Source organism: Suncus etruscus, chromosome 14 (assembly GCF_024139225.1).
Source record: "Suncus etruscus isolate mSunEtr1 chromosome 14, mSunEtr1.pri.cur, whole genome shotgun sequence".
NCBI lineage: Eukaryota > Metazoa > Chordata > Mammalia > Eulipotyphla > Soricidae > Suncus > Suncus etruscus.
This window is the reverse complement of record NC_064861.1, coordinates 37,996,094-38,023,317: the sequence shown is the minus strand read 5'-3', so window position 1 is coordinate 38,023,317 and position 27,224 is coordinate 37,996,094. Positions and strand designations below refer to the sequence as shown.

At 54.2% G+C, this 27,224-nt stretch overlaps 1 protein-coding gene across 1 annotated transcript; it reads right to left on the bottom strand.

The window, feature by feature from the left end:
• Positions 1–428: 428 nt before the first annotated feature.
• ATP2C2 (ATPase secretory pathway Ca2+ transporting 2) lies at positions 429–26,863 on the bottom strand. Its single transcript, XM_049787383.1, has 27 exons — positions 26,768–26,863; positions 19,985–20,095; positions 18,246–18,362; positions 16,985–17,074; positions 16,717–16,752; positions 16,563–16,624; positions 15,412–15,520; positions 13,168–13,317; positions 13,018–13,086; positions 12,617–12,692; positions 12,339–12,405; positions 9,013–9,137; positions 8,786–8,883; positions 7,665–7,766; positions 6,639–6,728; positions 6,086–6,187; positions 4,999–5,155; positions 4,602–4,772; positions 3,988–4,085; positions 3,846–3,896; positions 3,208–3,374; positions 2,059–2,127; positions 1,872–1,988; positions 1,605–1,752; positions 1,130–1,228; positions 904–1,045; positions 429–550 (listed from the first exon to the last, which is right to left on the bottom strand). Exons 1-27 carry the CDS (start codon positions 26,861–26,863, stop codon positions 429–431), a joined length of 2,841 nt encoding a protein of 946 aa, XP_049643340.1.
• Between the last annotated feature and the right edge of the window lie 361 nt (positions 26,864–27,224).

Sequence of the window (27,224 nt, the reverse complement as noted above, 5' to 3'; positions counted from 1 at the left end):
TCTCCATCCTAGGGTTGGTCTTGTGCTTGCTAATAAAGACCTTGGGTCTCAAGGAAAACTGGTTTTGGTTTTCTACCACTGAGCTACCTACTTCTGAGGAGTGGAAGGCTTGCGTGTGGGAATTCATGACGCTGTTTTATCCCCTTAACCATGTGTGGAATATTTCTTGCATCAGTGATTTCTTCCAGACCTGCATCTTTTCAAATCCCTGGATTTGTGGCACAAGGCTTCCACTTCATACCCCTCCCCACAGGTACTGGGCACCAGAAATATGAGTATCAAGGTACTAAAAATTGAAGCTTTAATAAATAGATGTTCTGGAACTTGCTTATCTCTGTGGAGCCCCCATTCCTGGTCATTCCCTAGAGCAGCTGTGGGGCTGTCCTGAACCTTGGTTTTGAGAGAGAGACTTGGGCTGGACCCGGCAGTCACGGCCTCCTTGGGGGCTGCATGTGGGTCCTCAAGGGCTTGGAACAGACCCGCTCACACACTTTGAGGAGCTCAGACACCACGAAGACAGATGAGGCCAGGCCAGTCAGCAGCAGCAAATCTGTTCAAGGGGAGAAGATAAGGAGATGAGACAGTGTCAATGTGGCAGGTACATCTCAGACCCCTAATGGACTCAGCTGAGCATGCACCCAGCTCCCACTCCCTTTCTCCTCCCTTGTTCATGACAGCTTCTGCCCCCACCCAGAGATCTAGGGGTTCATGGTTCCACTGATGCCTATGGCTGGGGCCTGGTGTCTGGTATGATAGGGGGGTGGCTGGACCCACACAGCCCTACCCAGCGGAACCTGATCTTCACTTATTGGATGTGCCTAGTGGTTCAGTGCCTTCCTTGCAAGGCAGATGACCCCGCCTTTTTCCTCAGCTCCTGGCCCTTTGCAGGTGCCCCCCACTCACCTAGCACCCCCAAGTTCTCTGTCTGGAAGACCCTCTGTAGAGGTGGGACATAGATGACAGCCAGTTGGCCCAGGACTGAGGCCAGCACTGAGTAGAGGAACATGCGGTTCTGGAGGAAGCCCAGCTCTATGATCAACTTGTTCTGAAGAGATAGGGGTCATGGTCCGATGTCAGCCACTGGGCCTGGTGGGCAGAGTTCCCCCCCTCCAGGGAACGCAGGTCCTACCTGAGAGCGGCAGGTCAGGGCATTGAAGAGGTCAAAGAAGATGAAGCACGTAAAGGTCATGGTTGTGGTGCGTGGGGAGCTGGTCCAGTCCGCAGGAAGCTGGAGGAGAGTGGAGGACCGGGGGACCATGTCTTGGGGGTCCTGGCGGCCCTCAGCACAGGGCACAGTGGGTCTGCCAGCAGGAGACAGCTCAGAGGGCTACGCTTTCTCTCCCTGCACGATCCACCCACCTCACTCGGCACCCCACCATCTACACTACCATTTCAGCATGGAGCCATGGGATCCTATTTAGTCTTCTATATCATCATCTACACTTCCATCTCAGCAGGTCCAATCTTTGTCTACACCATTGTCTCAGACTGGACTCCAGGTTTCATCTGGAGAAAACACCTGGATTCTTTTTATCTTCAGTCTCCCTAACTCTACAGTGGCTCTCCCTCCACCCTATTGGGCTCTATGTGGGCAGCAGCCTTACCTCCCTCCAGTAGATGAAGAGTGTCCCCCCAAGGATAATGGTGGCTGACAGCAGGACCCTCAGTAGGAGCCCCCGGCCCAGGATAGACTCGGTGACTCTGCGGGGAGGCTGGTGCAGCGTGTCCCTGTCCACGGGCTCCACGCCCAGGCTGCAGGAGTAGAAAGGCACCTGGGAGCCAGTCCTGCACCCTGGGGCTCCCTGCCTGGATCTGGCCCTTCTCTTGCTGTCGCCCACCCAGAGTCCCCCCAACAGCCATCTCTTGGTCACCTCTGTGCTGGGGGCCCGTCCATGAGGATGTTGACCCAGAGGATCTGCATGGCATTAAGTGGGCTGGGCAGGCTGCAGATGGTGGACACGGCGATGAGGCCCAGGGCTGCGATGCTCCTGTAGGATGTGGCATCAGCACCTTGGGGTACACCCCAGCACCCACATTCCTGAGGCTGCCACTACTTACGTGCTGAGTTGGAAACGCACAAAGTTTCTGATGTTGTGGAAGACTCCCTTTCCCTCCTCCACTGCGCTCCTGCCAAGAGAAATCTCTGTGGTCTGAGTTGCTGGTGGCGAGAGTCAGTTTGTCTTCCCCATGTCAACCCAGGGGTGTTGATTTGGGCCACACTCAGCAGCGCTCAGGGTTCACTCCTGATGGGGTTTAGGAGACACTATAGGGTGTCAGGGATCGAATTCAGGTTGACTGCATGCTAGGCAAGTGCCTCGCTCACTGTGCTAATTCTTTGGCCCCAAGAAAGCAAGCAAAAGTAAATAGATTCTTTTGTTTTGGGGGCTGCCCTTGGTGAGTACTGGGGACCATGAGGTGTGTGAGACAAAACCCAGGCTTTGGGGCCCAGAGAGATAGCACAGCGGTGTTTGCCTTGCAAGCAGCCGATCCAGAACCAAAGGTGGTTGGTTCGAATCCCGGTGTCCCATATGGTCCCCCGTGCCTGCCAGGAGCTATTTCTGAGCAAACAGCCAGGAGTAACCCCTGAGCACTGCCGGGTGTGACCCCCAAAAAAAAAACAAAACAAAAACCCAGGCTTTGCATATGAGCAGGTGGATGGTTTTTCATGGCTTGTATTTGGAGCCACAACAACGGTACTTATTCATGTCTGTGCACTCAAAGACATACCGAGGGGACCCGGGGGGGGGGGGTGGTGGTGGTGGTGCTAGGGTGTGAACCCTGGTTGGCTATGTGTAGATGAGCACCCTCCTTGCTATTCTGTTTCTAGCCCAACAAGAAGTTCACTGTTAGGGTATCCAAGGGCCCAGAAATCCCCACCATGCCTAGTCATGTGAGTATTTCTGGCATCTCTCTAGGAATTCCCTGGGACACCCATCCCTTTGGCAGTGGGCCCTGGGACTCCCATCCCCTGTCTCCACAGCTGATCCCAGGATTTCCTCTACCTGGGGCCTCTTTCCACAGCAGCATTTGGCTGAGCTGAGCTCTGCAGGAGTCTCCCCACTCAATTACAGTATCATATGTGACTGAGGTGGCCCAGCTCCACCCAGGACTCCCAGTACCCCGGGTACTGTATTGCTCCTGAATACTGCCAGGAGTGGCCCTGAACACCCGCCCCGGCAATGGGAGAGGCGTGCGGTGGAAACGCACGTGATGGCCGCAAAGTCATCCTGGGCCAGGACCATGCTAGCTGCCTCCTTGCTCACGTCTGTGCCCGACTGTCCCATGGCAATGCCAATGTCAGCAGACTTGAGGGCCACCGCATCGTTCACACCATCTCCCGTCATAGCCACCACAGCGCCTGACTCCTGAAGGGCCTGTGGGGACACCCCAAATGGGAAGGCAGGAGTGGGCCCACTGCTGGGAGAACCCCTACCCCACCCACCCATCCTCCTCAGGGTCTCAGATAGGCCCCTTTGATCTCTGGCATCTCTCCTGGGGCCCAGTACTGACTAATTAGGCCTGCATGGCTCTTGGAGGGACTCCCTGTGGCCTGTGGCCATGACTTGGAGGCCCCAGATAGGCCCTGCATACATGAGGCCCTGGATTGGTTTCCAACCACCACACACATGTGAGAAAGGCCATGGAGTCTCAGCTCCTAGAAAAGACTCCTGCACCTTTCAGAAGTTAAATGGGGGCCAGGGGATGCTCAATGGTCCAAGGGTGGGTTTGGTGGGAAAGTGCCTGGGCTCCTTCCCCTGACATCACTCAGTCCCCTGAGCACTGTCAGAAGTGAGCCATGAGCATTTCAGGGCATGTGTAACCAGCCCCCAGTGCCACCCTCTCACCTTGATGATCTTGACTTTGTGCTTTGGGCTGGTCCTGAAGAACACAGACACCTGGACAGAGACAGCAGTGTTGGGCAGGGCAGGGGGATGGGGCTCCCATTTTCTTGTCTCCCCTGACTCAACCAGGCAGGGCAGGACTCACCTTCCCCACATGCTCCACCAGCTGCTCCTGCTGCAAGTGCTCCACCTCCTCCCCAGACAGTGTGTCTGGCTGCCCAGAGCACAGGCCAATCCTTCTTCCTGATCAGAGAAAGGCAGAGGCAGCACCCAGAGACTCATCCCTGCTCCAGCCCTGCTGCCACTCCAAAGCAGGAACAAAACCTCACTTACGGGACACCCAGGCTTATGGGGGACTTAGGGGTCCTGAGCTCAGGACCCTGTGGCTGGCTAACCTGCCTTACCTGTCCCTCTCTTACCCACTTCTTTCTTCCTTCCTTTTTCCTTTCCTCCTTTTTTCTTCCTTCCTTTCCTTCCCTCCTATCTTCCTTCCTCCTTTCCTTTTTCTTTTTACCTTCCCTCCCCCTCCTTCCCTCCCTCCCTCTCTTCCTCCCTATTACCTCCCTCCCTTCCTTTCTCTCTTCCTTCCTACCTGCCTTCCTTTTTTCTTTCCCACCACCTCACCCTCCCTCCCTGCCCCTGACCGGGGTACAGCCAGGAGCCAGTGTTCCTCAGAGCTATGGGGAGAGGCTGGAAGGAAAGAGACCAGCCAAGGAGGGGGTCCAAGTGTCCCATAATTTTTAGGGTTCCCCTCCATACCTATGGCCAGGGCTGTCTCCAGGGCATCCCCCGTGATCATCTTTAAGGCCACTCCTGACTCTGAGAGCAACTGCACGGCCTCCTTGACACCTTCACGTGGGGGGTCGATGATACCCACGAGCCCCAGGAAGGTCAGAGCCCCCAGCTCAGGTCCTGAGGCCATTGCCAGCACTGGGGAGAGACATGGTGGTAAGGGCCAAAGGGGTCCCTGTGCTTAGCCCCATTGCCTCCAGTGATGAAGGGCAGCAGCTACTGGGGTGAAGGAGAGTGAGGGCTGATATTCCTGCTTGGAAAAAGGAATGAGACCCCCTCACACCCAGCATGCATCTGGATTCTGGGCCCAGCTGCCAACAGCCCTTGCCCTGGGTGTGGCAGTGCCTGCTGTGCCCCGACTGACCACGCAGGCCCATTGCTCCAACTCTTTTCTCTTCCTGTAGGTAGCTGGCATGCAGCTGGGGCGTCAGTGGCAGGGGGAGTCCCCCGTGGTTGTAGGTGTTGCAGGCACCCAGCACCTCCTCCAGGGCACCTTTCATGAAGTACATGTCTCTCTGGTCCTGTGGATGCCAAGATAAGGCCATGTCACTGGGGGGGGGGGGAGACTGGGGGGGCACAGTATAGAAAGAGACAGGGGCTCCACTCCTGGGCCATGTCAGGGAGTCATGGTCACAGGCCCCTGTGCTCTCCAGTCTCAGCCCCATGAGGCCTCAGGGAGACAGATTAATAAGGCTCCACAGTCAGTGGAGGGATGGATCTCCTGTCCCAAAGGTGTTAGCCCCCACAAAGTGCCTGCTGGGGTTGTCAATGGGAAAGTGATCTATGGCAACTGTCCCTGAGTTCTGCTGTGCCTGTGGGGCATAGGAACGGACCCAAAACCTCTATGAGAGGGATCTGCAGCCTCAGGTAGGGGAGGAAAGTCAGACCAGAATGTCTGGTCCCAGAGTTTCTGGAGGAGACAAGCACTGAGGAAGAGGAAGAGGGAGACAGAGAGAAGACGAGCAGAGGACAGCTTTGCTGTTTTGGTGTGTTTCTGGACCACACCTGGCGGTCTCAGGCCCATGTGGCCCGGCATGTTTCCCAGCCGGTGCTCCGCAGAAGAGATATTTGTGTGGCATTGTAGGGCCACTCATGGCAGTGCTCATCAGGTCACTCTTGGCCCTGCATTCAGGAATCACTCCTGGCATACTCAGGGGACTACATGGGATGCCAGGATCAAAAGTGGGTCACCCTCATGCAAGGCAAATACTCCCAACTGTGCTACTGCTCTAGCCCCAGGGTCCTGCCTTTCTGCTCCACTGTCCCTGTCATTTCCTTAAGTCTGACCATGGTTCTTTTGCCATTCCAGGAGCTTCACCTCTGAGGGTTTATTTTCCTGGACATCCATAGCTCAGAAGAAGCCCAAAGAGTTGGTTCCTTTCTCTCTCCAGATGGAGCTCCCTGCAGTGAGGTTGGGCATTGAGAGGCTCTGGGAGGTTGGGGCCCCTCACCTCACCCCGGAGGCCACACAGCACAGCCATCCAGCGCTGCTCGGAGCTGAAGGCAATCTCTTTTTTCCTCACGTAGGAGTCTCTTGCGCCATCTAGGTCCATCTGGAGTATCAAATATGCCAAGTGCCATGAATCTGGGAAGCCCAAGTCCCATGCGGCCCGGCATGTTTCCCAGCCGGTGCTCCACAAAAGAGATATTTGTGTGGCATTGTAGGGCCACACCACACATGGCAGTGCTCAGGGCCAATTCCTGACTCTGTATTCAGGGCTCACTCCTGGTTCTGTGCCCAGGGTTCACTCCTGGCTCTGAGCTCAGGGCACACTCCTACTTGTGTTCAGGACTCACTCCTGGTGGGGCTCAGGCGACCCTGATGGGTGCCGGGGAATAAAAACATGGGTGCATGGAAATGTGGGGATATGAGAAGCCACAAGGTCAGAGGAGACACAGGCGGGCTATTAGTCCTCAGAGCCCCTCTTGCACCCCTGGGCAGGCCGTCCAAGGAAGGAGCCACCCCATCCTGTCATAGACCCCATGTTGATTTCATGGACCCACCTTCATGGCCAGAACCAGGAGGGCACGCTCAGTGGGTTGGCCAAGCACCGAGTCCTGGCCAATTATGGCATTGTTGGCCACGCAGCCTGCCTGGAAGAGAACTGGATGTGAGGCAGGAACTGGGCTGGGCTTTGGAGCAGAGCTGAGGGCACATGAATGAGCACTGCTGCTTCCTCAAATTTTGGGGGGCTGTCATGACCCTCTGTATCCCTATAGAAGCATCTCTATAGAAATACTGGGGGTTTTGGAACAGTGCTGGCTGCTCTCCCTTGTGGACACATTAGAGTCACAGTGGGGGCCAGAAGAGCAGAAATCTCGATTCCATGGAGGGCTTTGCCTGGGGAAAGAGCCTGTAATCATGGACACACTTTGCTTTTCTTAGACCCAATAAAATTAGCCATCTTTTGCCCTTTTCCAAGATACTTCGGAACCCCAAGACCTTTGAGCACCCAATGAAGATGCTTGTGGAGCGAGGACTCGTGGAGCTGGATGCCACATCCCAGCTCAGGGCATCTAAGGTCCTTGAAACAGATCTTGGGGTCGAGAATAAAAGTTTCTCCTGAAACTTCGAAGCTCTAGCTGCCCCTCCACTTCCGAGCTTGCTCACATCACATGCTGATCTCCAAGTATGTTGCTGTCCCTCCCTTCATTAGTCTTCATTGTCCTGTGAATCTCTTGCGCCTATTGGACTTATCCTTGAATTCTTTCCTGCACTCAGTTCAGAGTCTGGAGCCCCAGGCTGAAGCAGAGATGCTGCTGCGTTTTTGGCTCTGGGTCCCTCCACAATGGCTGCCCATAGGGCACCAGTCAACCTGCCTTAATGCTCAGAGTAGGGATGACAGGAAGTGAAGACACGCAAGCTAAGGAGGTCCTGGCTCTTTCTCCACACCGCTCAGAGTCTCCTGGGCCAGCCTTGCAGAGCTAATGAGGACTAAGTGAATGCCCAGCAGGGCTCCCCCAGGACCAGGCCTTGCCCCCGAGTGCCCCCAACTCCCTCTGCTGTGGTCCCTGAGGCTCCTGACTCACCTCTACCAGCTTCCCCACCGACATGTTGGCAAACTCCTTGAGGGGCTCCTTCGTGGGCAGGAGGTTCACAGTGCCTGCACCACTGTACCCAACTCCGCTGACCTGCAGGGGCATTGGCATGTTAGCTCTTCTCCAAGGCAAACACTGGGTCACTCTCAGCCACACCAGTCTGCCATCATGGTCCAGGTGATGAAAACAGGCAGAAATGTGTGATGCAGCGAGAGAAGGGACTGGCTTCTGAGGGAGCCATGTGGGTCCTAGCCCAGCCCTGAGCTCTGTGCTTTGGGGTGACCCCTCATCTGGGACCTGTAGGCCTGTTTTTCCTAGTCTTTGTCTTGTGGCTGTTTCCCCAATGTGCAATGAGAATGAGAAATCTTTTTTTTTTTTTTTTTTTTTGGTTTTTGGGCCACACCCGGCGGTGCTCAGGGGTTACTCCTGGCTGTCTGCTCAGAAATAGCTCCTGGCAGGCACGGGGGACCATATGGGACACCGGGATTCGAACCAACCACCTTTGGTCCTGGATCGGCTGCTTGCAAGGCAAACGCTGCTGTGCTATCTCTCCGGGCCCGAGAATGAGAAATCTTGATGCACTTCTTTTTTGGGGGGGACGGGATTTGAGCTACACCCGGAGAGCTTAGTTCTGGTTCTATGCTCAAGAATCACTCCTGGCAGTGCTCAGGGAACCCTATGGGATGCTGGGGATTGAACCTGGGTTGGCTGAATGCAAGGCAAGCACTCTCCCCACTGTGTTCTCACTCCAATCCTGAAGTAAGCTTCTACCAGGGTTCCTGCTCCTAGTACCAGGCTCTACAGTTTGATGGCTGGGTTTTCTCTACAATGTTTCTTTTTTGTTGTTGTTGTTGTTTGTTTGTTTGTTTTTGGGTCACACCCGGCAGTGCTCAGGGGTTACTCCTGGCTCTATGCTCAGAAATCGCTCCTGGCAGGCTCGGGGGACCATATGGGATGCCGGGATTCGAACCATCGTCCTTCAGCGTCTAAGGCAAACGCCCTACTGCTTCACTATCTCTCGGGCCCCTACAATGTTTCTTGAAGGTTCCACATGCTTGTGCAGAATGGCGAATGGGAACACACCTTAGAACTGTGGCACCCGCAGAACTCACCTCAGCGTGGAACCCATCTGATGTCACCAGCTGAGTGACTGTCATCTCGTTTGTGGTCAGCGTCCCTGTCTTGTCGGAGCAGATGACAGTACAGCAGCCTGGTTCGCCACCATGGGTGAAGGAGTTTGTGGCCAGAAGAAGCAGTTGCCCCTGCCTGTTCCCAGGCGTCTCCCCCCCCTCCCACCCAGTATGAACTGCACCCCCTTCCATGCCCACCAGTGCCTCACCCAGCGTCTCCACAATGGGAAGCTTTTTCACAAGGACTCGTTTCTTGGCCAACCGCAGCACACCCAGTACCAGGGTCACCATGACGACTATGGGCAGGCCCTCGGGGATGGCTGCCACTGCCAAGCTGCAGGGACAGGACACACTGCTGCTGAGCCCTGCCTTGGGGTCCCCCACTCCCTCCTGGGGGCACCCTGGGGTCCTGTAATATGCTGCTGAGTTTTCAGTGCTCATGCCCCCTGCTGGCCATGTGGGAGCCAGTGTGCTGCTTGGTTCTGCCTGAGGCTTTGCAGCTCACTATTTCTTTGGCAAGGAAAGGGTCTTTGAAGAAGGCAAATGAACCATGGAGCACTGCCACGGAGGGTCCCCTGAGGACTTAAGGATTCTGGTTATATTGGTCAGGAGTGCTCAGAGCTGACTCCTGGCTCTGTACTCAGGGAGCACTCCTGGTGGAGCTTGGTGGGACCACATGAGGTGTCATGAATTGCACTGGGGTTGACCGTACACAAGGCAAGAGCCTTCCCTCCAGCACAATTTCTCCAATCCTAACCCCCACTTATCTTGTTGTTTTGGCCACATGTGGTGGTGCTCAGAGGTTATTCCTGGCTCTGTGCTCAGAAATTGCTCTTGGTAGGCTTGGAGGATCATATGGGATTCTGAAGACCAAGTCTGTGCAAGGCAAATGCCCTACCTGCTGTGCTGTGCTAGGCCATCTTAGCCCCCTTTTTATCTGTCCAACGGTATAGATGCTTCTAGGGAAGAGGCCAAGTAGGTGAACAAGAGTGGAAGGTGGGATTGGAGCAATAGCACAGTGGAGAGGGTATTTATCTTGCATGAAGCTGACCAGGGCTTGATCTCCGGCATTTTATAGGGTCCCTTTAGTACCTCCAGGAATGATTTCTGAGCACAGAGTCAGGGGAAAGCCCTGAGTGCCGCTGGGTGTGGTCCCTCAAAAATCAACCTACTAAACAAACAAAAAAAAAACCCCCAAACCCCAAAAAGCAGACTTGAGGGAGGAATAAGGGCAGCTCAGGGGGCACTGGCCTGGCATCAGAAATCTAATCCTGCAGTGGGCAGAACCTCCCTGTCCTGGCTCCTGAGCAGGTCCCAAGCCATGGCAGGCCACATAAAAATAAAAAAGGGAAAAGAACACTTATCCTTGGGCTCCAAGAAGTTCAGTCACTGAAATTCTATCACTTGGATACAGAGGGATATCCTGGGGCGAATTGTGTAAACTGAGATTCCTGGATATGCTGAGCAAACTTCTGCAGAGGGCCCCCCCCCTCCCCAGGTCAGGACAAGCACACACGAAGCAACCTGGATGTTGTCACAGAAATAAAAGTTAAACCACAAAACCAATAAAGATCATAAAGGGCCGGGCCAGCACAGCCAGACATCCTGCCCCCCCACAAGGTGGGGTTCAAGGGACAATTCTCGCTGTTTATCTTGGAGGTTCTGTCCTTGCACACCCTCTGCCTGCTCCTCCTTCCCATTCTGGTGTTTGGGGTCTGTTCTTCTAAACAAGACTCTGAGCCAAGCACCTCTTTCCACTCTGAGTCCCTCAGAGATGAGGGGAAAGAGAACTGGGGGGGGGGGGGAGGAAGGCATGTGAGGGGCATAGAGGCCCTTTGACCACTTGCTGGAAACATTCTTCGTGGTTTGGGGGTAGGGGAATCCTGTCCTTGCAGCACCCCAACTTCTGGGTGACTACCTAACTACTGTTCTCTGTGCTCACTGCAAGTCCTGGTGGAACCCTGCTGGGTTCGAGCTAGGGGTTCTGTGCCTACTTCCTGACAAGGGGTCCTGTGAGGATGTGGGGACCTTGTCCTACCAAAGAGAGTACCAAGCTGTGCCAAATAGATTCTTCCAGAAGCTGGAGCAATAGTACAGCAGTTAAAGTACTTGTCTTGCATGCAGCTCATCTGAGTTTGATACCTGGCATCCTATAGGGTCTCTGAGCCTACTAGGAGTGATTCCTGAGTGCAGAACAAGGAGTAACCTCTGAGCACCACTAGGTGTGGTTCCAAAACCAAACTAAAACAAATAAATTTTTCCAGAGTCCCCATGCTCAGACCAGTGTCTGAGACTCCCAGACAGCCCCAGCCATGGACTCCACATTCTATTTCAAAGCTGGCACAGAACCCCTTGTTCCCCCATCCACTCTGCGACAGTCAGGCACGTCTCCTTCCACACCCCAATCCTTTCTCTGCTCAGGGATCGCCAACCCCATGCTGAAAATTCTGAGCCCTAACCCAATAGTGCCCACTGGATTGAGATAGGACACTGCCCACCAGAGTGGGTGTGGGCATTGCTGGTCTGGACCCAGCAGAACCCCTTTCTCATGGTTTGGGCAGGAGTGCACTGCATCTGGCTTGACAGCGTGCACAATGGTTTATTTTTATGGTTCCCTGAGCTGGTCTGAATCCACTTTTCCCAGATTCTGTATAGTCCACATGGAAGAACAATGTCATGCTATAACTGGCTTACATTCAGCATGGAGGCATGTGAGTGAGGTCATTGTCTGCTCTGGCCACTGGCGTGAGGTGTTCAAGGATTAAGAGGCTCTTTAGGGGCCGGAGAGATAGCATGGAGGTAAGGCCTTCCATGCAGAAGATCAGTGGTTCAAATCCCGGCATCCCATATGGTCCCCTGAGCCTGCCAGGAGCGATTACTGAGCACAGAGCCAGGAGTAACTCCTGAGCACTGCTGGGTGTGACCCCCCCATAAACAAACAAAAAACAAACAAAACAAAAAAGACGCTCTTTAATTCCAGGGCTGGGATCACAGTATTGGGTTTCCAGCTACCCGGCTCCAGCTACTCTGTCCTGAGTATAGCTCCATTCCTGCCCTTGAACCTGTCTTCTGGGTCACCATCAGGGAGGGGCCACAGACACATGCATGCATGTACACAGGGCAAACATGTACAATGTGTGCACGCACAAACAAGCACATGTGTGTACACATGCAAACACACATCTATGCCCACACCTATAGTTACACAGATACATGTGGACACATACATGTAACAACCCACACACGTGTCTGCATACACACATGTAAATGCACACTGCTGTGTGTTGTGATCTATGTGAGCATTGATACTCCCATGCATGCATGTGACAGGGTGGGGGTGGGGCCTCTTGTCATACACCCGAGTCTCAGTTTGTCTGAACAGAGGCCTCACCACCAGCCTCTGTTCTTTGTGTAAAACTGCTTGGCACCCTACATGTCCAGGGGTGGAACGGGCAATATGAAGTTTAAGGACACGTCCCCCTCCTGGGATGTCCCCCCCTCCCCACCCCTGGAGGATGGTCGCCAGCACCCTTACCTGACCCCGACCCTGAACATGCTGAGGAGCGGCTTTCCCTGCAACCAGCCGATGAGTACGATCAGCCCTGGGGGGACAGTCTGTGAGTTCCAGGGCACGCACCGAGGCTGCTGGCCAGCAGGGGGAGAGCTGGGCTGAGCATCGCTGAGAGTGGTAGCCCTGCTAGAAATGTAGGGGCCTCCTGTGACAAAGTTAGCCCCATCTGGTTTGCTGGGCTACCAAGCCCAATCCTCACCATAGCCCAAGAGAGCTGCGGGCTGCCCTGTAGCCTCACTCACCAATTATGCTGAATGAGAAGAGTGTCAGATGCTTCCCCAGCTTGTCCATGCTTTTCTGTAGGGGGGTCTTGGGTGTCTGAAAGGAGAACAGGGGTGTGAGAACAGTTCCCCCCCATCCCTAGTGTCACCTGCTTTGTTTATACTTGAGCAGAGCAAAAAATCCATGGGACATCTGCAGAAGAATTCATCGCCTCTATGCTTAAGATCTGCAGGCATGACTTAAGTGCTAGCTACCTACATTGGGACCTACATCCCAATGTGTACTAGAAAACAAAACATTTGCATGCATGTTCCCATCAATCTTAGGGTCGAAGCCTAGAAGGTTCTAGAAGGCTCTGAAAGCATCTAGAAGGATCTCAAACCCAGCTCCTGAATAAGCAAGCAAGCAAGAGGGTGCCCACCTCTTCAGCTTGCATCATCTTGAACACTTCTCCGAATTGAGACTTCTCTCCAGTGCCGATCACAACCCCCTGGACAGGAGAGATGGGTGTGAGGGGCACTGGTCCTCTCAGGTGTGGTGGGGAATCGGAGGAAGCCTCAGCCCAGCTTACCTGCCCCTTCCCGCACTGCACCAAGGTCCCCATAAAGACGATGTTGCTCAGGCTGGTGAGGCCACTCTCGCCTAGCAGTGGAGTATCTGTCTTACTGCAGGGCTCAGCTTCCCCAGTAAAGCTGGACTCATCTACCAGAAGGTTCACAACCTGGGGAGTCAAGGAAAAGATGGGGGGACTGCATGGTCCCCACACTGGCACCCAGAACAGGGGCCAAGTACTTTAATGTAGCCTGTTAACAGGAAACTATCAAGTCACCGCCAATTGGGGAAACGGTCAGGACAGGGCCAAAGGCACCTCTAGGAACTGGAAAGGCTGGGATTGGTGAACTGGCTCTTTGCTGGCTTCAATCCCCGGCACTGCAGAGGGTCCCCAACTACCATCATGAGTCATCCTTGAGCATCACATGCTGTTGCTTAAGAAGGATCCTCCCACCCCCAAATAACAATGTCAGAAAACAACACAGGGGCCTGAATATATTAGCACAACAGGGAGGGCATTTGCCTTGCAGGTGGCTGGTCCAAGTTTGATCCCAAGCATCCCATATGGTCCCCTAAACACTTCCAGGAGTGATTCCTGAGTGCAGAGCCAGGAGTAAAGCCTGAGCATTGCCAGGTGTGGCCCAAAAATATGTGTAGATAATAAGTTAATTGAGGGAGGGGTTGAAGATGGCAACTGAGCTCTTGAGATCTGAACCCCTCCCGGCCCTAATCCTTTGGGGTCCTTGGGTCAGGCTGGGGGAACAAGGGAAGAGCTGACCCTATAGCAGTGGCCCTCTTGGGCCAGGGGCTCAGGAGTGGGCAGAGCTGGGAATATGTAGGAGGGAGAGGTGCCTCTGCCTTGGGAGTGGCCTGAGCTCGAGGGGAGGGCATGGCCCAAGCCTGGACATTACTGGCCAGGAATAAGGACTTTATCCTCTCTCAAGACTTAGTGGAAAGAACCAGATTGTTGGCTTAGTGTGTGGGAATGTTTGAGTGTATAGAAATGACGTGTGTGTGTGTGTGTGTGAATGTGCATATGTGTCCATGTATGAGTGTGTGTGTGTGTGTGTGTGTGTGTGTGTGTGTGTAATTTTGGTGAGGACTAAGGAACAAACTAAGATGAGGATCCTGTGCCCTACAGTCTGAGTGTGGGTTACTAGGTTGGGGTGGGGGTCTAGCTATAGCTCCTGCCTCCCAGACCAACAACCCCGCCCCATCATTCTCGCACTGGTCATCATTATCCTCCCAGGAAAGGGCAGCCTGACTGGAGCCCCAGGGCCCTGGGCTGCTGACCATGTATGTGGGCCAATGAACAGGATTTACTCTGAGCTTTCCAGAGCCTGCTGTTTCAAGACCCAAAGGCTTCCTGTGTCTCTAAGTCCCCCTGAGCTGGGCCTTAATCACTGAGGAACTATCAGCTGTGAATAAACAAAGCTGGTGATTGTGGAGCCAATTGCAAAACACCCATAGGCTGTTTCGAGCACATCCTCCCCTCAGAGCTGGTCCTCCCCTCTCTCCTCGACAGGGCTGGCAGCGGAGAGAAGTAGGTGGGAAGAGCGCCAGGCAGGGGTGGGGAGTGGGGAGGGAATTTGCTCCAGAACTGGATTTCAAAGAAGTTGGTGGGGCCTGGAGGAAGTCTCCAGCTGCCAACCATTTACTCCCCAGAAGCAGCACCAGGAGGAGGAATAAATGCCCTCATCTGACAGGTCCCCACAGAACATATCCCTCATAGAACAGATCCTCACAGAATAGATCCCTCTCAGAAGAGATCCTTCTGACTGAGCAGATCTCCCTAACAGAGGGTAGATCTGACAGCAGATCCTCTGACAGAACAAAATCTTCCATAGACCAGATCCCCCACAGAGATATTCCCAATAGAGCAGATTTCACCCAGAACAGATCCTCAACAGAGAAGATCCCTGACAGAACAGATTTCCCTGACAGTGGGAAGATTCCCAATAGAGCAGATCCCTGACAGAACAAGCCCTCTTGACAGAATAGATTTTCCTGATAGGGTACCACCAAAGGAGCTAGGCCGTTCAGAGTCAGGAGCCTCTGGAAGTCACAGTTGAGGTAACGAGGCCCAGAGGCAGGTCCTCTAGGACCACAGTGGGCTCAGGCCACCTGACACACCATCCAACTTGGGCCCGTTTGGGAGCTGAGACTCAGGCCTGGAGAGAGGGCGAAGGAGGATGACAGAGGTGGGGGAGGATAGCCGCTGTCAGCTCTGGTGCAGCCCTGGGGGGGGGGACGGTTTGCTCACCTGGGTGAGGCGGATGTCGGCAGGGACACGGTCACCCATGGACAGGGTCACGATGTCTCCGGGGACCAGCTCTCGGGCCAGCATGTGCTTCTCTTTTCCATCTCTGATGCTGTGCCGGGACAGTGACATGGTTGTTCTGGGGCTGGCACTGTTGCTGACACTGTGTGGGTCCTACCCTCACCCCAGCTTTGGAAGGTATGTAGTACTTGGGAAATGGGACTCCCACTGCTTGGATACCAGGATGGGTTCTGGCTTCTAAGAGTTTCTTCAGGTCTCCCTGAGGCCTCCCCAGGAGCTGTCCTAAGATGGGCGTTGCCTACCTTTGGGCAGTGGGTATATTTCTGGGTGCTTTCAGGAGGCCCCGGGTCCTCCCATCCATCCCCCTGGCTGCCAGAACAGCCTTAGAGCCTGAGTCAGATCCAGCCTCTGCCCTTTCCCTCATGAGGGCTTCCTGTTGTCCTTGGAGTTGGGGCCCATGATCCTAGGGAAGCTGTTGCGGCTGGGAGCAACTCAGTCCTGCTCAGATGCCTCCTTTTCCTCCATATGGCTCCAGAGCCAGTTTGTGCTGGCTGAGATGGGAGTGTCAGGGAGAGGGCTCAAATCCTCTGGCCATACCCACAATTGAAGGTCTCAGTGGCCCACGTGACCATTGCAGTCACACAACAGAACATCCAGAAGCTACTCAGAACGCCTGTGCCCCATCTGGCCAGCATTTCTATCTTTGCTTTTTTTCCCCTCGGCCATCCCTGCTGGGACCAATGTGCCACAGCCCATGGAGCTCCAGGTGGGACTATCTGGGCCAGAAGTGGGGATACATGGGAAACAGGGAAATGCAGCTTCAGTTTCTGAGGCCAAGCTGGCCTGTGCGACCTTCTGAGGCCCCCAAAAGCACAACCTCCCGTAGCATTGGCCATGCAGCCTTCTGGACCTCCCCAGAGCACTCAGCAAGCCTGACCCAGGAGGCAGCTCCGGACACTGTCTGGTGCCCTCATCAGACATGCCCAGAGGGGTCGGGACATGTCTGTTGAAACACAGCACCCAGCAGCAGAGTGAAAGCATTTAGGGTGGGCCCTACAACAGGGCACAGAGAGAACCACCAGCTCTTTTGGCATCACAGGGGCTGTGTGTGTGTGTGTGTCCAGCTTACTTACCAGTTACATTCAGGAGGAACCAGCTTGGCCAGCTCTTCTAGAGATTTCTCTGACCTGTACTCCTGCCAGAAAATACCCAGTGAGCAGCTGGAGGGAGGGCAAACCCCCAGCACTGTTGTCACCCCCACCTGGGACCCAGGATGGAAACACATACCTGGACGAAGGCCACAGTGACCACAATCAGCACGGCCTAGACGGGGAGAAGGGAGAAGGGCCAGTCATGGGCAGCAGGTCTGGGAGCACCCACTTTCCAGCCCAAGTGGAGTCTGCAGGCACTCTCGGGGGCTTGGAGTGCAGAGTTGCAACCCAAGGAAAGAGTATCTAGCTCAACCCCACAGGGAGTGATGGACCCCACCCCAGGGGATTGAGAGATAAGGGTTCATTTCCCTGCTTCTCCAGTAACTGTTTCTTGTGGTACTCACCATGGTGATGCTGACAGCATCCCCGTACTCCTGGGTGAGGACGCTGACCAGGGCCGAGGCCAGTAGCAGCAGGATCAGTGGGTTCTTGAACTGGAAAACAGGGGAATGAGGGACAGGGGAACAGGTGGATGGGGGATGGGAAGGGAGGAGAGGAATCAGGGGACAGGCAATGGGACTTCTGTGTCCTGATACGGGGCTGTCCCTTGGGTATCTCAGACTGAAGGATGGGGAGCGAGGGTTCCTGGTTCCCAAGGCCTGTGTCTCTCCAGCACCCCTGCATGAAACTGCAGGCTGAGAATTGCTGGCAGATGGGGCCAGAACGATGGGACAGCTGCAAGGAGACACTTGCCTTGCATATAGCCCCAGGTTTGATCTCCAAATACCGCTGGAGTGATTCCCTAAGTGCAGAGCCAGGAGTAACCCTCTGCAGAAGGCAGGAGAGGGTACAGTGGACATTTTTGTCGTCATCCAGGGTGAACAAGGCCAGCAGCCTTCCCCAAAACTCTAGCTCCTACAAGTTTCCATGCCCTCCTCCTACCAAGACTCACTCAAGTCTATACCCATGGGGCATGGTGGAGAAAATGCTGCCCAGAACTCAACAATTGGCCCCTGTAGCCACCAATCAATGCCAGCCCTTGAAGACCCAGACACAGGAGCAAGGGATGGAAAATGGTGTACAAAGAGGGGGAGATGGAACAATCTGTGAATTGTCAAGGATTGAAGGGGTCTCCTGATCTGGAACTGGAGCAGCGGGTACTGGACATTGGACTAGAATCCAGGGCCAGAGGTTTATGGTATTTCTCTCTTCTTGATGGCTCTGGGCACCTCTCTGGCACAATTCACCAAATGGGAAGGAAGGGCCAGCTCAGGACATTTCTTTGTCTTTTGGGGCCACACCTAGTGGTGCTCAGGATCTGTGCTCAGGGATCATTCTTTTTTTTTATTTGTTATTTTGGGCCTTCTCTCTGCTTAGAAATCACTCCTGGAGGTTCAGAGGACCCTATGGGATGCCAGGAATCGGACCCAGGTCAGCTGTGTGCAAGGCAAACACCTGTCTGCTGCGCTCTCACCTCAGCCCCCAGGGCACCTCTGCTTGGGAATTCAGGCTACAGGAAGTGGACTCATGCAACTATTACACTCTGAGTTCTGCCAGGCTGAGCCACACTTATGCTGGTCCTGAGTGGCCCTGTGTTTTGCCTCAGACTGGCCCCACAGAAGATTATGTGGGCAGAAGGGCTGTCCCGGTCACTGTCCCATGTACCTGGTCCAAGTACTTCTTCCACATGGGCTCTGTGTTGTTGGCAACCAACTCGTTCCAGCCATGCACCTTTCTGCGTGGCGCCACCTCCAGCTCTGACAGCCCAGCCTGGAGGTCCACCTGGGGGCAGGTGAAGGCCAAAGTCAGCCTGGGAGTTGGGTCACCATGGCCTCATGTAGATGGAAATCAATGGGGAACCCCAGTCCCCTTCCCCAGCATGGCATTGCTCTTCTGTCCCGGGGTTCAGGAAGTCAGGATTTAGGATCTCCTTTAAAATCAAAACAGGTCTCGGATGGCACAGGGATAGGGTGGCAACCTTGCTTGACACAGACCTGGGTTTGATGCCCTGCACCTCATAGGATCCCCAAGTCCTGCCAGGACTAATCCCTGAGCACAGAGCCAGGAGTCAGACCTGAATGGCACCAGGCGTGCCCCAAAATGCAAATAAAGACAAGGCAACATTAGGGCTAGGAGCTAGGACAGAGGTTAGGAGCATCCAAAAACCCCAGGTGCTGCCCTGGAAACCTGATATTATAGAATTAAGCTGCATTCTCGCTCCCCTGCATCAAACCATAGGGTCTCGAGACTGTTGAGCACCACCTGGGAGCCCCCATATAAATGAGTTTAAAAATACATATACATAGGTATTTGGGTTTGGGCCATGCCCAGTTGTGCTCAGAGATATGACTCATGGCTCTGTGCTCAGGACTCACACCTGGCTCTGTGCTTGGGGTTCACTCCTGGCCTGGTTTGGGAGATCATATATAGTTCCAGGGATTAATTTAATCCTGGTCAGGCACTGTCAAATTCCCTATCCACTGTATTATCTTTCCAGCCCTAGATTTTAAAAACAATTATATTTAAGTTTTTGGGTCACACCTAATGATGCTCAGGGGTTATTCCTGGCTCTACACTCAGGAGTTATTCCTGGAGGTGCTTGGGGGCCAGTATGGGGTGCCAGGGATTGAATCTGGGTTGGCTGTGTACAAGGAAAAAGCACTTTCCCTGCTGTGCTGTCACTCAGTCTCTTAAAGTGTTTTTCAAAACCACAATGTTTAAATAAAGTAATTTTAAAAAGTCCTTATTGGAATAGAAAAAAATTTCTCAAAGACAACAACAAACTCCAGGGTGCTTTGGTGTCTACTCATGGCTGAGAGCTCAACCTCTAAGTATTTGTCCAACCCCAATGTTTAGATTTTAACAGAGAGACAAACTCAAGCTTAAGCTTAATTAGCAAAATAGAAAAAATCACTTTCTCACTGCTGCTGAAAGCAGTGCTAGGGCCAGAGGCCACTGACCCGCCTTATTCAGAGGCAAGTGTTGACTGTGGCAGGGCCTTTTATGTGCCACTGGTGTTTGGCCTGAATATGCTGGTCTGGGGCATGCGAGGTTTGTTGAAGTCTCTTGGAAAAGAGGATTTGAAATAACCTCATCCTTCAGCTCAGAGGCACTTTCACAGGCAGGAAGGTCATGGCTGACTCTGATGGGATCCTTTAGGATTCAGTTTTGGGGCCCTGGTAACCCCAGAAGGGTAGAGCAGGGAGGAAACTGTAGAGTCTGGGTAGTGGGGTATGGGTCCCAGGCATCCCTTGCTATGTCTCTACCATGGGCTGGTCCCTCTTGGGTGCCAACTCTACTTTTTGTGCCCAGCTCCAAGGCAGACAGACTCTGGGGTTCTGGGACTTCTTCCTCCCCCCAAATTCCCTGGAGCCCTCAAGACCAGGCCACCAGAAGCCTCTTACGCCGAGCACTTTGGCCAAATCTTCCTGCTGGCACTGGCTAGCTTCCCGGGGTGCCAGGCCCGCCACCAGCTTCTCTTCCTTGACGGCTTTCAGCTCATATTGGTTGTCGATCTGCAAGGCAAGCAGGGACAAATCAGCACAGAGCACCTGAGAATGGCCACCTGGATCCTCACAGTGAGTGCCCAGAGCCTCATTTCAAAACTGAGCTCTTGGAAGGTCCCCTGTATACCAACACCCCTGAAGGAAGTTGCCTCCTAAGTTTGTCTTTCTGTTATCTTTATAGAAATGGCACTTTACATCTACACTTGGCTGTGATTGGGGCCATGTAGTTTTCCACCCAGAGCTCCATCATCGTGTTTTGCTTCTATCTTATCTATCACTTATAGACATTTGGGCCAATAGGCTCTTGGTCCTGACTCTTGCCTCTGTCTTTGTTTCTTCTTCTTCTTCTTCTTCTTCTTCTTCTTCTTCTTCTTCTTCTTCTTCTTCTTCTTCTTCTTCTTCTTCTTCTTCTTCTTCTTCTTCTTCTTCTTCTTCTTTTTTTTTTGTGGTTTTTGGGTCACACCCAGCAGTGCTCAGGGGTTATTCCTGGCTCCATGCTCAGAAATCGCTCTTGGCAGGCACTGGGGACCATAGGAGACGCCATATGGGACCTTCTGCATGAAAGGCAAACGCCTTACCTCTATGCTATCTCTCCAGCTCTGTTTATTATTCTTATTTATTATTTTTTATTTGCTTTTGGGCCACACCTGGCGGTGCTCAAGGGTTACTCCTGGCTCTGCCTTCAAGAGTGACTCCTAGTGGTGCTCAGGGGACCCTCTGGGATGCCAGGGGATTGAACCGTGGTCAGCTGCATGCAAGGCCAGCACCTTAACCGCTGTGCCATGGTTCCAGACCCATTGCTTATGTTTTGAAAAGAACTAATAATCAGACTTGGAGCTCAAAAGGCTAAGAGGGCTGAGCCACAGGACTCTGTGCTTGTCAGCTCTGGAACCCTGAGCTCTGGGGCTCTGAGATGCTCTGACAAGGGTGTGGCATTCTGCAGAGAACACCCCTGCGGATGGTCCTGGTATTGCTGCCTGGTCCAAGAGACTTTGGGGAGAGAGAAGAAAGGGGGCATGAGCGAGCAGGCAGGTATAGGTGTCCCCATGCCTGGACAGGGGCTGTCAGGGGCTGGGCTGGGGAACGATCTAGAACCAGGGAAACAGAGTCTGTGTGCCCTTCTGTGTTCCTGGTATTCGATCCCAGGTGTGATAAGGATCTGGGCCTTTTCCCAAGGGGTGGGATTCTCGAAGGAGGAAGTGGGAGGCTTTGAGAGGAAGGACAGTTCCTCTTTCCTTCTGAGGCCTGGGCTCCTTCCAAGGGCAGCCACACTGGGATAGGAGCACTGCAGGCAGCTCCCAGCTCTCTTAGGCCCCTGGCACCCTGGGATGGCTTGCACTTGCCTTCTTGTGTGAGACTCACCAGGGAACGGGAGCCCCGACAGGAGAGAGCTACCATTCCTGCTCCAGCCCAGTCTCAGGCTCTCCAAGCAAAGTTGGGGGCTGTTCTGGGGGTGGCAGGAACAATAGGGGTTCCAAGAGTGACTACAAGGTGCAGTCATCCCTACACCCCACATTTCTCAGTGGTAGATGCCTAAAGGTCCCAGCATTGCTGCCACTACCCTGCCCTCACACCACTTGTCTCACCTGTCCCTCTGCCAGCCTCCTGGGCACCAGAAACAATGGCCCTGCCCTAAGTCATGGGGCAGCACAAGCAAGAGAATTTCAAAGACAAATTGTAACTAGGATGAAGAAAAAAGCAAGAGGACAAGAAGTACTAGAAGTACTCTAAGTACTTGAAGTCCCACAAGTACTAGCACTACTGAAAGAAGGCTGACCTAGCCCCCTCCAGGAAGGGGCTTGTGAGGGCAGGATCCAACCAGGGGTCCTGGGTAGGGGCCAACAAATCCCTGGACTCTGAAAAGGCAGGACTGTCTCCTGTGATGTGCCTGGGGCCTTCATCCCTCCTTCATGGCCCGAGCCCCCACATGCAGGCAGCAAAGGGGTCCAGAGGGCACAGGACATGCAGTTCATCAAGCTACAAACTCAGCAGTGTCCCTTATCTCCTATCTTTGCCTGCCTTCTGGGGGTCCAGGAGACTTGCCCAGAACTGGTGGCACAGAACTGGAAAGTACACAATTTTCACCCTCTCCAGGTTGACCGCAAGACCCCCATAGTACAGTGGCTGCTCCTCAGGTGTCCCTGCCTAGCACCTGTCCACAATGCTATGGCCCTTCCAGCTACATGGACACGCATGAGATTCCCTGATGGATTCTGGGGTTTCCACTGTGTGCCCACACAGAGAGAAAACGGGGCTTGGGACTGCCTATGTATGCATGCTTCCAGCTATATTCCACCACACACATGTCTACACTGCATACAAGCACACATATGAGAACATACTTCCACATGTACTGCCCCACCAAGAGGGGTTAGGGAACCTTGGGAGCATGAAAGAAGAGTCTCCTGGGAAGAGGTACCAGAAGAACCGGAAGTTCTTGCTCTGCCTGCATGCAGGGAAGTGGATGGAGTCTGGGTAACATGGGATGATGGTGTCCATGGTGGGACCATCTGAGCATCTAAGTATAGGAAAGGGGTCCCTATCAGCATGTGAGAGAAGGGTACGATGCTTCCTGGGTCTCCTGCCCCACAGGGAGAAAGAGGAAGGAACCAGAACATCACAGGGTAGCAGTGAGGATGCGACGGCCCCAGGCCAGCACCTCCTTGGTGCTTGGATGCCAGGAACAAGATGGGAGGTGAGCACTGCTGCTGAGTCCCTGCATGGAGCACTCATAGGGCTGAGGAAGTTCCTCACAGCAGCAGAAACTCCAGCTTGGAAGTCACTTGGACCTGGAGCTTGGTGGGATAGTCTTGTGCAGACAGGGATTTAGGGGTCCCCCAGGAATTCTGGATCATATCATGTCCTCTGCATACAGAGGCCACCAGAACTGCTGGGTGTGGCCCCTCTCAAAAAAAAAAAAAAAAGAATCGGGGCCGGAGAGATAGCACAGCAGCCTTTGCCTTGCAAGCAGCCCATCCAGGACCTAAGGTGGTTAGTTCGAATCCTGGTGTCCCATATGGTCCCCCATGCCTGTCAGGAGCTATTTCTGAGCAGACAGCCAGGAGTAACCCCTAAGCACTGCCGGGTGTGCCCCCCAAAAACCAAAAAAAAAACCCCAAACAAACAAACAAACAAACAAAAGAATCATCTCTTGGAGGGACAAGTACCAGATAGATGACCCTGCACTGAGGTGTTCACCTGGCTCTGTTCTGGATAGAGGCAGCACAGCAGGCATGGCTCAGTCCAGGTGCTCCCAGAAGTGGGGAGCACTGAGTGTCAGGTTGGGGGCCACCTGCCTGATCCCACACTGAGTCATTCCACTCGAGCCGGTGTGTAAGCAGTGAGCGGCCCTGTGTAGTCTTTGCAGAAACCGTGTGTAGTCTACACTCGGGAGAACGTGGGGTTTGCTCATCACCGAGAACAAGGGCAGGTCACGAGGCAGCACCCAGGTGAGCCAGGACCACTCTACTACCCACTAGTCTGGTCTCTGCTACACAGGCAGCACAAGTAGTACAAGCTGCTGGTCTATGCTCCACAAGCTCCCTGGCTCCTTGGCACATTCTCGCTGTGGTTTGTGGAAAAGAACAATTGACTCCCCCACCCTGCTCCTGAGAGAAATGAAGGGGGGAAGGAAAGGGAGGGAACTAGTAAGAGCTCTGGGTTCCTGATGGAGCAGAAAAATGACCATCTGGATCTGGGGGCTGAGCAGTGGGCACCACATGGTGTTGCCCAGAGGCTCCAGTGCCCATGGACAAGTGCCCCTCTACTCCCTCTGGGATGTCTGGGATGGGCCTGGCCACACCTCTGTAGGGTAACCCCAGAGCCTTCTGGGAGATGCCAGGGCGATGGCCCTGAGCCAATATGATCTCAGGAGCTCTGAAGTCCTGACCTACAGGGTCTGGAGCTGCTCAGCACTGGCTCAGGATTGAGACATGGTGTGGTGGAGGTAATGCATGCAATACATGCAGCCTTTATATGCACATACATGTGGATGTGTGCAAAATACAGCCCAGACATGCACACATGCTTGTGGCCACCTGACTTCATAGGAAACTCAAACACGTTAAAAGCCTACTCCATCTGCCTGGAACCTCACCTGTTGGTGCCAGTCTTGGCCCATGCTCAGTGTAGTGGCATTTTTGCTAAATGATTCCGCAGCATGGTGACTGCTATGGCTGAGTGGTGTTCATGGGAGGCAGAAGGATGTGTGTGGGGGTATGTGTGAGCTGAGGGTTAGGGCTGTTTGCAAAGCTTGAGCTCTGGGGCTGGAGTGAAAGCACAGTTGGGAGGGCGTTTGCCTTGTACATGGCCAACTCAGGTTTGATCCCCAGCATCCCACAGGGTCTCCGAGCCAGACAGTAGTGATTCTTGAGTGCCGCCAAGTGCGCTCAGAGATTGTGTCAGTCACAGATGTCCCCATTCCCTCATGTCCCCGTTACTCTCCTGGATAGGGGCAGCACAGCAGGCATGGCTCAATCCAGGTGCTCCCAGAGGTGGGGAGCACTGAGTCTAAGGTTGGGGGCCACCTGCCCAATCCCACACCGAGTCATTCCACTTGGGCCAGTGTGCAAGCAATGAGCTGCCCTGTGAAGTCTTTGCAGAACCGTGTGTAGTCTACACTCGGGAGAATGTGGGTTTTGCTCATCACCACGTACAAGGGGCAGGCAGGCCACTGCTCTTGGGCTGGGTGGCTTCATCCTGTAATCCATCCTACTGCCTCCCCACTCACTTCTAGAAGCCTCCATCAGTTCAGTCCTGGCCTGCTCAGTCTCTGCTGCTCCTGTCACATTGTCCCTGGGCAGTGGCTGGGATCAGCCTGTCTCTAGGTTAGGAATGTGGGAGCATCTCATGGGCCTAGGAGTGGGAACAAGGATGCAGGTCAGCAGACAGTCTGCAGGGAGTCCTGGGACTGGCCCATCTGTCCCTTGCAGTGAACAGGTAATTCTGGTCCAATATCCATCCAGGTGAGTCAAGCAAGAAAGCTCATCAACCCAGACTTGCGTCATACAGGCTACACTGTTGCCCTGGTAAAGTCTGGGTCCCACATCAGTCTTGGGACTCTGTACCTGTCTTCCTGTGTCACAGTGGGGCTCTTGAGGGTCTCTGTCCTGTCCCCAGACTCCCTGGCTCCAAGGCCCTCAGGAGACTTGAGGGCAGCTCAGAGGTTCAAAGACCCCCTAGTGCTCCAGCCTCTGCTCCTGTGACTTACCCCAAGACAGTCCATCTCTCCCTGGACAGTTCTGACCTGCCGGCCTATCCTGTCCAGGGCAGAGTGTCCTGGGAGCTCGGGGGCAGTGTTCAAAGAGCACTCTGGAGTGTCCAGCAAGACAGAAAAAATTAGAAAGGACACATGAAAGACAGTAGAGCCATGAATGACCTCAAACTCTCTGACAGGACACAGTGGAGGTGCTGAGGTGGGAAAAACGGTCTTTAAGGTCAGAAAAATATCTACTTAGTCCTTGGTACAAACATATTCACTCCCTCTGACACACGCTCACTGTCTCTCTCTCTCTCTCTCTCTCTCTCTCTCTCTCTCTCTCTCTCTCTCTCTCTCTCTCACACACACACACACACACACACACTCACATGCTCTACACAGACACTTGTTCACATTCTCTCACACCCACATATGCACAACAGTCTCACACCCACCCACAGTTTCTCCCTCAGTCCCCTCCCCACAGTCTCTGCCACACTCTCCCCACACTTTCACACTCTCCTGCACTCCTCCTCGCACACAGATGCGAGTCCCAGCCCTCACCTCCTCTCTTCTTCTTCTTTTTTTTTTGGGGGGGGGTGGGTCACACCCGGCCGTGCTAAGGGGTCACTCCTGGCTGTCTGCTCAGAAATAGCTCCTGGCAGGCACGGGGGACCATATGGGACACCGGGATTTGAACCAACCACCTTTGGTCCTGGATCGGCTGCTTGCAAGGCAAACATCGCTGTGCTATCTCTCCGGGCCTCACCTCCTCTCTTAACACCGAGTATTTCACCTCAAGTTTTCCAGCTGCTTTTTAGGATGAATTTTGTGTTTCTACAGGACGGCACAGGCCTGAGTGGGGCCTCCCCGTAGCATGAGTCCGTAGGCTTGTCTCCTTTTAGCTTGTAGTGGGTGGGTTCTCAACTCAAGGGACCCCTCAGCATTACTGCTAGAAAGTGAGATTCCTTTGGGCTTCCTGCCCACTGGGCTGCCTGTGTGTGTGATCTTGGCACAGGTCGTTTCAGAAACTGGATCTGAGCACTCACAGCAATGAAGAGGAGAGTTCTGGGAGGCAGAAGCCCCTCAGTTTCCCTGAGATGGCTTCCATTGCTTGCAGATAGATTTGACCCCAGAGGTTTCTAACAACCCGCTGTTGGAAGACAGTTGCAGGACAGGCTGGCTTGGCTGTGCCGTGTCACCAGCTCTGAAATACCCCTAGAAGCCTGGGTCCCCTCTGTGAGAAATGGAACCCCAGTTCCTGAGGGTCTAGGTGCCTGGGGTGCCATGCGGGGACCCAGTGCACCCTCCCAGTCTAGCTTCACTGCTCACCTGCGCAATGGGCTCACGTTGGAGTGCAGGGACCCCCCACCCGCTTCCTCGATGGACGGATCCGAGTGGACCTGGGCACCCCCAGCGCTCCCAGTGGGGTTTCGGGGTGAGCCAGGTGGAGAGTCGCTGGCCAGCTGGTGGCCCAGACTCACCAGCGTTTCCAACTCGTCCCTGCCCAGCCGCTGGTATTGGGGTGCGGCGCGCGCGAATAGGGAGCGCAGGAACTTGGAGACGCGTCTCTCCACCATGGTGAGCGCTCGGCAGAGGCCCCGCAGCCCCTTCCCGCAGCGGCCTGCAGCGCCGCCGGAGCCTGGGGGCCAGGCCAGGTTTCTAGGGAGCCGCGTACCTGCCCGCCCAGGTGAGGCCACGCCTCGGGGCGGGACCCCGCGCCGCCCCGCACCTGGCTGGGCCCCGGTCCCCCCAGCTGGCGCCCAAGCTGGTTTCAAATGCACTTTCTCCGGCTCCTCCCTGACTCGATCCACCTGCTCGAACTGGCCGGGAAAGCCGGACTTTTTGTTTGTTTAATTTGGGGCCACACCCGGCGATGCCCAGGGCTTTCTTCCGGCTCTGACCTCAGGAATCACTCCTGGCTATGGGGAGCCAAAGATC